We start from the raw sequence: 9948 nt of genomic DNA, 5'->3' as shown, positions 1-9948 counted from the left end.
ATACCGAGTACATCCGCCCTTCGGCTTTTGGAAACTGGCGTTACGAACGACGTGTCGGCCACTACATCTTGTTCTCTTTCATTTTTCCTATATCGCGCTGATTTAGAATAAATTTTAACGTTCGTTCCTGTAATTTGTTCTCATATATTGAGAAATCGTTGATCACAATATTCATTTTTACGGAATATACCGAAGTTTACCGATTGCAGGAATTGAAACCCAACATGGCGGCTGCATGGGGTGCGCCATAATGATAGTGTGTTTTCACTCAAGGATTGTTCCAGTTTTTCGGTTGTAGCTGAGTCGTTTATCAATTTGTCCCGTGACTTTCTCGTTCAAAGTCTTTACAAGGGTGGTTTCAAAGCAATTTGAAGCTTCCCTAATGTGAAAGAATGAAATAATGAATCTTGACTCGTTGTCGCTGGCCCTGTCTCAAATCAGTTATTCAGTGGCTAATCTCACCAAGAAGAACTATAAGTCAAGTGTTGCGGAAATTTCTCGTGTAAGTAAATACAATTTTGAATTTTTCTTTGCCAGAAACTAAGTTCAGTTACTGTGTTTGTAGTTTAACTGAATTTTATGATGCCGAGCTATCCTTAAATGATGCAACTTTCATAGGGAAAAATGATGACAACTTGAGATTCGGAGTCACAATGCAACAAAGCACCTTGACCAGACACGAGTAGTGGTACACCACGCATGGTATAATTTAGTGACTGTATACAAAGACAGACATTTCCGCTGGACTTCAACACTCTCCAAGTGTCTTTTTTTTTCAACCAGAGCAAGTAAGAATACAAGCTTGCGTATTTATGACGAGCAGTTTCAACATATGTAAGCTCGCAAAATGATTATAAATAGAAATATGATATGTAATAATTGTATGTTTTCATTCAGTTTGCAAAGGATGTAATATTAGTGAAAAACAAACGAATTAGCTCTGTCTAACGTATTGAAAGATATAAGTCAACATAGATGTCTTACACATTTATGTGGTTTACGCCATATGCAATATGTTTTATCATGCATTTGAAAAAGACAAAGCTAACCATGAGCTGATTAGCACAGAGATACCATATAATTACCAACAGCGGATTACAATATTGATGACATCTGACCTTAGATTATTTGTTGGTCGAAGCAGCAGGTGGACCATTTTCCATTTCCTTTTGTACAATGAACTATGCAATATACCCAAATTCATTGAAAAGTTTCAATCTAATCAGAATAACCCGATTTTTCATCAAATGTAATGTGCACCATTTTCAATTCAAGGAAACAAATTATACATTATGAATATGCTGATGTCAGCAGCAGCAGTATGTTCCATATGTATTTCATTGTGGTTACAATATGCACAATGTGATCTGTAAAAATATCTTGTCAGAAATGTTTACTTTCATGGAAATATTCCCTCTGGACAGAAGTCTCTCTCCTAATGATTCAATTTTATTTCAGTGTTTTGTCTTAGTTCATAAAGAATACAAGTCGTAACATATTGTAAAGAAAGTATGGAGATGCCTATATGTGTTAGAAACATTCTATGCAGTCTTTTGTAGTAGGAGAAAGACTGGTCAAAATATACAATACAAATGCTAACGTTTATTTTTGAAAAATGAATATTTTACATCATTTGATTTGAAACAATGTGTTTGCAAAGATATTAATAATGATAACAACCATACATTTTTCTCATGTTCACTCCCATATGCTGAATTTCTTTTATTGCATGACATCACTGGGAAATTCTATTTATTGACTCAGACTGCTTTTGTTACTTCGAGCTGAAATTCTGCTGTTGAGACACAATAGTAATTAGTAGTATTTCCATATTTAACTCTGACCTGGTGCAAGTAAGCAGAACTGAACATTTCCATATGAACCTGAGAGGAGTGTATTGAAACAATCATTTGTTGAAGATTGACAAAGATATTTTTTTCTTTTCTTGCAGCTTGTTTCTAAACACGGACCAGAAGCTGACAGGCATCTGTTCCGTAGTCTCTTCTCACACGTGGATTTTAGTGGTGATGGTAAAAGTAGTGGCAAAGACTTTCATCAGGTAGGATTCCTTCAATAAATTGTGGGAAACATTTTGAAATGCAAATCTACATGCAAGATGCATGTAATGCAACAAAAGGTGTACAGTTGTTTTGTCTTTGAAAGTACAAAATCGGACACGTAACCATGATGATCTCACTTCAGTGTTTCCCCTTGACAATAATAAAATGTACCATACATTATTTACATAACAAAAATAAAATATGTTAATTGATGCATGTTGACTTCAAGAATTCATGGGATGGAACCACCACTACCCTTACCGGTCGGGGAGAACCCTTAACTTGAATGGTTATCTGTGCCCTAAATAAACTAATATTATAGGAAGATGTATTTAGCAATTATAGAAAGAGTTCTGACTGCCGTATTCCCTCTCTGCATGTGAAAAGGCTGAAGGACAGGTAACCATTTCTGTAGTAGCTGGACCAGGATGTGAGCTAAATAAGGTTGTTGTTTTTCCTCTTTGAATGTGAAAGGGCTGAAGGACAGGTAACCACTTCCATAGTAGCTGGATATATTAAAGCTGGGAAGGGTGCCCCCCCCCCCCCCCCCCCCCCCCTGTCTGTTGCCCTGAAATTTAGCATTCAAAATGAAGATATCTTCTATTTGTGCTACATGATAATATTTAATTGAAGTGGTTTGGAAGTCAATTGTATATGGTTATTGGTTTGTAATTTAATTCTCAATTAAGATGGTCCCAAAAATTACAAGGGTGTCTGGCATCCTGTTTGTAACTTTCTTTAGGAAGAACAAAGCTTGGAAAGTTTGCCATATTCCCTCTCTGCATGTGAAAGGGCTGAAGGACAGGTAACCATTTCCATAGTAGCTGGAAGCAAGCTAAATAGCATCACTATTTTCTGACTCCTGTTATCAGATCTGATTGTTTTGCTTCTTATGTAGTTTCATTTTTGAGGTAACTTTTTTCTTGTTTTTGATTGGGTAATAAAAGATATTGTATTTTATTGCATTGTATCGTAAAATCAGCGTGGTGTAGTGGCCAAGGCAAATGCCAATAAGAAGGTTGTAGAGTTGAATACAACATGAACTTGCATGGTTTAAATGTTTATCTTTTGCAAATAAATAGGCAATACTGTCGTGAACAAATACATGTAAGATCCAATGGAGGTGTTCAATCCATTAGGAATTCCAGTTTTCCAATGTAGTGAAAAAAACAACCTAACTCTGTCATATATTGATTTCAGTCCATGTTGATTTTGATTACAATGATGTGTTGTAAGAGGAGTGACAGCTGTATTGAAAGTGCAAAATAGACAAAGAAACTAACTCTGTTGGTAGCAAAACATCTAAATTTATACGCCTAGATGTTCATCACAGCTGTGATTTTATACTTTAATTTTAACACCATGGCAAGTCTACATGCCTGTTTCAATAGAGTGAACAGTGCAGTCTCCATCATTTGTGAAAACAGCATTACCAAAATTCCTTTACATGTAATCACCGCAGCACTTTTCTGTCTTATTTATTAAGCATTGTTTTTTCTGAAACAAGGCAGTCACCCTTGTAATTTTTAGAACTCATAATCCACCATCTTTAATGATATGGATAGTACATTATGGGAAATGTGGTATCACTCTATTGATAAACATAAATCAATCACTGCTGTTAACTTTGTGACATTGTTCATAACCACAAATTTGGACTAGTCTTTGTTACCCAGACCATGGCTTGGGGGTATATTCTTCTGATCATATTCTTCTGATCATCATCACACCAGATTAGGTTTACCACAACTACAAATAATCTAGTCTTCGTTACTCAGACCCTTGCGTGAGGGATATCCTTCTGATCCCACCAGATTAGGTATTACCATAACAACAAATGATCCCACAATCCTTTGCATCTGAACATGCTCAGTTTAGATTGCAGATTGGCTCTTTAACATGAATTGCACCTCAGAAATAAGCTATTTAAACTTTTGTTTTTACTTTGTTCACGAAAGCTCGAACCCATTTTCAGTTAAATTCACTAAAAATAAATCAGGGGTTACCATACAAATTTTTGCAGTTGAGGTCGAAATGTTTTAAAAATTACTCTCTTTAGAATCCAACATGGCCACCTAATACTGTGTTAACTCTATGGGAAAAATAAAAGATTGTTTATTTGTGCGAAAACAAGACGGTGGACCTCAAATCTATTTTATTGTTTGAAAAGGCCAGAAGTAAGCTGCTATATGACCAAATTTTCAAGATCTTTGATTGTCAGTGAAATCCTTCGTGTAGCACCTTCTACCTTAATCACAGGGATTCTTTCCAGACCAATCATGTAGTGTTGTGGATTTTGATTAGATTTATGGGAAAACAAAATATACATATTTCACTGAAGGATGCTTTCTTATTGCGATAATTTTTTGGTGCTGTACTTAAATGAAAAATTTAAGTCCATTTTTGCATGAAGTCCACAGTGGACGCCAACTGGGGAATTTACTTGAATCATGGTTTTGTGAAATGTTATAAATAAATAACATCTAAGTTTCCCCGTGATTTTACCAGGGTTCCCCACTAAAATTATGACTTACATTACATCATTTGGAAACTAAACAAGTAACTTGTTTCTTCCTGTCTGTTACTTAGTTTCCTGTGCACTAAAACACACTGTGAAGTGACAATTTTTGTGTAGAGATGTGAGTTGAATATTTTGAATAATTATATGTGTTCTTCATTCCAGACACAATTTTTGATTCAGGAGTGTGCAACACTAATTACCAAGCCAAACTTTATATCTACACTTTGCTACGCCATTGATAATCCATTGCATCATCAAAAGGTAAGCCATGTAATTGTAAATGTACAAATTTATTGGTAATCTGTATAAAATCTGTATTCCCGTGGAACTGTATCATTACTCACTTGAATGAGTAAAGTAGAGAAGTGTGGACGTAAAACGTTGTGTACTTGGTTGGCCAAGTTCTAACAGTTATCTGATTTAATTTCAAATATACAAGGAATTTACATACACCAGCTGTGTGATGTAGGACTCTGTTTTCTGTCCGTTGAATGTGCTAGATTTATTTTGTGCAAATATATCAAGTATTGATCTCATTCTCAGTTTTGTAATATAAATATAATTGATATTGTAATGTAGAAGTATTTTCCCATTTCCACACCAAGAGTTGCCACATGGAAGTGAAAGTTAATTTCTACATGATTTGTTTGTATACATATTTGATATACATTAAAAATTTAGTGGATGAGTGTGTGTTGATGTGCAGTCCAGTTAAAGTTATTTAGCTTGGTTGTAATATGATGAACTAGCGCCTGAACCCAGTGAGAGTTAGGAAAAATAAACAAGTTGGGTCTGGAATCATCAGTGGTCTATTATCTCTTCAAGACCATAGACTTACACCAAACTATTTTTAGCTTCCAGACTAGCTTCTATCACATCTGGCAAATAGTTTAAGGAATATAAAGTCAACTCACAAAAGACAGTGATAACATAGTCCCTAAAAAGTACAAAATCATTGCTGCTGTAGAACATGATATGGAATGTTGATTTAGTAAATATTGATTATATTTAAATTAAATTTTTTTTTTTTTTTTTTTACAGAGTATAAAATCATCAACTCAGCTGTTCACCCAGCTGAGTAAGGTCTTGAAGCTAACTCGAGTGCAAGAGGTGGCCTTTGGGATAGCTTTACTACACTCATCTAACTCTGACACAAGATCTTACGGTAAGCTTCACAGTAATCATTATTGACACGTTTTAAAATTCATTCATTTTGAGGAAGAATAATATATAATGTTTGAGTGGAATTTATGTGAGCTGAAACTGGATTTAGGGGTTTCACTAATTTCCAATTTTGAATACTTATTGTACAATTAATCATGGTTTATTTTTGCCTGAAGCTAAATTTACTATTTCCAGTGCAACTTATTTCAGATCAGAATTGCATTCATTTCCCAGTGTCTAATGCACACTGTAGTGAAGGAACCGTCTTTTAGTGTGATGTGAAAATGTGAATTTTTTATATTTCTTTTTTTAAATAAAATGTCATTGAATTGTGAAATTGTTACATGCTAAATTAATTTTAATTCTGTCTGTTGATGAACTATGAATGACTAAACATACTTTCATTCAAAATTTTGTAGCAGTAACGTGTGTAATGCACATTAATTAGAAATAATTTGGGTAATTTTTCAAAATTTGACAATTGTTTACATTATGTGTAACTGAAGAGTTTTACATATGCACATATATTTGATGTCATGTGTATGAAAAGTTAAATCTGACAGAGTCCTACCCCCAGGGACGGGTACCAGTGACCAGCTCTGGTAAGGGTGTGTGGCCAGTGCTGGAAACCACAGGCCCCATTTTAGACCCATTTTGACCAAAAATCAATACCCCATTTTAGATCATTGCAGGTTTTTAAAAGATAAAAGTTTGGCCCTAAATACATTTTCCTTATGAGGGAACATTTTGGGGCAATTAATGGCAGTTATGATCTAGTAAAGGACAATGGACCACATTTTAGACCGAGCAAAATCGAAAATAATGCAAAGTGGACCCCTTTATAGACTCTTCAGCTCGAAAAAAACAGACCCCATTTTAGACCAAAGGGCTAGAAAATGTACCCCAAAGGGGTGGCACATATATGTATACTCAAATAAGGGGAGTAGCCTCCTGGGGTCCTATCTTGCATCCTAATGAAATGGTCAGGTTTTTTTGTTATGGGCAGTAAGCAGGTAAAATCTACCTTAGTTCCTCTGTTATGCTACATTTTTGTAGATTGGAGGGGTTACCCCACCAAAATTATGGTACCATATATCGGAAACTATGCCAGTTTTACCATATTCCCCTTTGTTCCCCAACCTTAGCAAAAACACTGATAGTAGCATATATACATTAGTTTTAGTATCTCTCATCAGAAAGTGGATGCCATATTTACATGTCTGAGGTATAAAAAGGAATATTTATTTAGTTCGTTTTCACAAAATTCAGTATCTAAAGTATAAAGATTCCTTGCACGTACATGTAGCAGGTTTTGTAGTTGTTATAGCCAGTATATTACATGTGTTGGTCAAATTTATCACCATCATTATTATTATTATCAATAGTTATTTAGCTTCAGTCTGTTATCAACCATCATTGGCAATTTTGTGGAGGGTGAATTCTGGTCATGACATGATTAAAAATAAGATGAAATAGTACACATAGATTGTAATATATTTAATCTTTATGCAGTATTACTGAGTTTTTGTATGGCAGTAGGTAATTGCAGTATCAATTTATACAGTTATAACGTCCTCGTCTGAAGTCATTGTAGGATAGCAAGTTCCGTTCAATGTTTTTTGGACAACAATTTGAACAACGAATGTAAATATTGTAATTAAGTTAATGACATGCTCATTCGTTTTGCAAATTTCCTGTGATAATACTGTCCTTCCTTTCTTAATTTGGAAAACATTACATTGAGGTTACCCCCAATATGATGCTAAAATAAATTTACCTAGCTGTAGTATTTGACAAAATGGTCGCTTTTCTTTCTAGGACAGCTTTTGTTATTACATATTCTGTAGCCTACTTCTGTATAAACATGATTATACAACACAGGTATACTTTGACATTTGTAGATGTCATTATATGTAGCTATTCATTTACTTACTTCACCTACACCCAGGAGACATAATACTTGAACTAATTATGCCACAAGAACTAATTTGCTGTCAGGTAAACCAGGCAGTAAGAACCTCTAAATTTGTTTTGTGTGACCTTAACTGCTTTGTTCCTACGTCATGAGTTTCCCTTTGTGTACACAGAGTGTGTAATATGCATGTCATGTCCTTCACTTTACAGCTGCACAGTTTGTGAAACAGAAGCTGCCTGATTTATTGAGGTCCTACATAGATTCTGGTGAGTGTATTTCCCCCCCTCCTTTGTTCTTTGCCCTTTTTGGGTAGTGATGGTTTATGTCAATGGTATGTTTTTGTTTGTGTTCCTCTGCTTTGATCTATGATAGCCTGGATGAACTTCTGTGATGCATACATTTTACCTTGACGTAGGAGGTGTAATTTATTAGCTCTGACAATGTTATTGTAAACAGACTGTGACATATACATACATGTGTATAATTACTATTTATATGTAAATAGGTACAATGGAACTAGAGTGAATAGATCTCTCCAATTTGATAAATCGATACAGATGTTTTATTTCATTCAGAATATTCAGATGGATTAAAAAATTGAGAATGCTTTGTAATTTGAATTTATTATCACATTGTCTATAAATGGTGTAATTATGTGAAAATATTGTATGCAAAATTTTATGTATAGACCTGTTGCCGGTTCCAAGATGCATTGCGCGTCTCTCCATACAATGCCATGTATTCTGTACACACGGAGGGGTTTGCACGTGTGCTACTCAGGGGGATGGCGTTCATCTGTCATCGATGGTGTTCATTCTTTGTTCTATAAAATCGCCCATAATTGAAGAGGTCAACATGTCTTACCATCATTTCCTGATGAAATTGTTATTTCAAATGTAATAAAGACAAAACAAGATGAAATCTAACAACATAAGCGACGTCCTCTCGCACAATGCATCTTGGAACTGGAAAATCGACTATTGTATGAAAACTTGTATGTGTTGTATGGAAATTCATACAGCCTGCATGATTGAAATGTTTATTCAGGATAATTCAAGTACTGCATGTTATTCAGTTTGGTGCTAATTATGATATTGTGTTCTAACAATGTTGATGTAGCTGTGTACTACATGTAGCTTGTACTACATAACGTAACTAGATAAAAATTATGTTAAATTTCATAATTGGCAGAAATGTAATGGATGAAGGGTAGATGAATGTTTAAAGGGCTTGTGTTGAATTAGGATTAATATTTTGAATGAGAAACACAGTAGTCTGGTAGAGCTGTAGAATGAGTTGATCTAATTTGTATGGCGACAACTGATGAGATACACTTGTAGCATTGGTGAGAGAGCATGGTATGCATGCATGAAAATGCAACAGGTTAGGGTTACCAGAGGTATATGACATGATAATTTGTTTAAAAAAAAAAAAAATAGTCCGTAAAGTAATTATTGAAACTGACATTTTCTGCAATAGAGTATGAACCTTTGTAAGGCTGTTAAGGTAGTATCAACATTTTGAAGGCAGTTGAATCATTGACGCCTATAGTGTAAAGGTTATTAAACCTCAGGGTTGTTTCTATCTCTCAGCTCGTTCCTTCACCACCACCTAAAACCAAATTCAGGAGAGGATGATCGATCTTTATTCAACATTTTGAGTTTGTGTTTATATGTGTGAATTTTGTGTTTGCTTTCCCCAACAGATATTGGTAGTAGTCAGGAGGGTGGTCTCAACGATATTGCCATAGAGGTGCTACATCTGCTACTAACTCATTTAATACACGGACCAAAAAGTCAATCTAGTATCGGGACTGATCAAAAGGAAGCTTTTCTCAATACACTCAGGAAAGGTAAGCACAAAGTTTTTGACAAAAAAGAAATCCTGATGTTTGAAATCATCTATTACAGATGGTATATTTTCTTTCGTAGAAAACGTTAGTTATTTTTGGTCTAAGATTATAGATAATTTGGGCTTATGTGTATGCATTGCATGTGTATGTGGGGGAGGGGGCTCATGACTCATGAGTATTGAAAGTTTAGGGTCATGTTTCTGTATGCTTGAGAGAGGGACTGGAGCAAAATGTTCAGAGGAGATAATTTATACTTAACTGTTTAACCCAAATCAGATAAAATTGCATGATACTTATATAGAATGTTGCATGACTCCTAAAATGTTCATACTTTTTAGCTTTCCTAGATGTCTTTTTTTTTTGCATGCACGATGTCCATAATCTTTGACAGATCATGAAAACTGAATTATATGATTTTCAAATGCAGATCTCAACA

General features: G+C 34.7%; 1 protein-coding gene across 5 annotated transcripts in view; it reads left to right on the top strand.

Annotated features, from left to right (window-relative positions):
• The first annotated feature begins 25 nt into the window (after positions 1 to 25).
• LOC144437763 (CCR4-NOT transcription complex subunit 1-like) overlaps positions 26 to 9948 on the top strand; it is a 44325-nt gene continuing 34402 nt past the window's right edge. For all 5 annotated transcript variants that reach the window (XM_078126780.1, XM_078126783.1, XM_078126784.1 and 2 more), the window contains exons 1-6: positions 26 to 502; positions 1952 to 2059; positions 4744 to 4842; positions 5623 to 5746; positions 7870 to 7926; positions 9366 to 9512. In XM_078126780.1, coding sequence (XP_077982906.1) covers positions 401 to 502; positions 1952 to 2059; positions 4744 to 4842; positions 5623 to 5746; positions 7870 to 7926; positions 9366 to 9512 — 637 coding nt within the window. In that variant the 5' untranslated portion in view covers positions 26 to 400. The remainder of the gene's footprint in view (positions 503 to 1951; positions 2060 to 4743; positions 4843 to 5622; positions 5747 to 7869; positions 7927 to 9365; positions 9513 to 9948) is intronic.

Source organism: Glandiceps talaboti, chromosome 7 (assembly GCF_964340395.1).
Source record: "Glandiceps talaboti chromosome 7, keGlaTala1.1, whole genome shotgun sequence".
Classification (NCBI taxonomy): domain Eukaryota; kingdom Metazoa; phylum Hemichordata; class Enteropneusta; family Spengelidae; genus Glandiceps; species Glandiceps talaboti.
The sequence above is the reverse complement of the archived record's forward strand: the minus strand, read 5'-3'. Positions and strand labels throughout refer to the sequence as shown.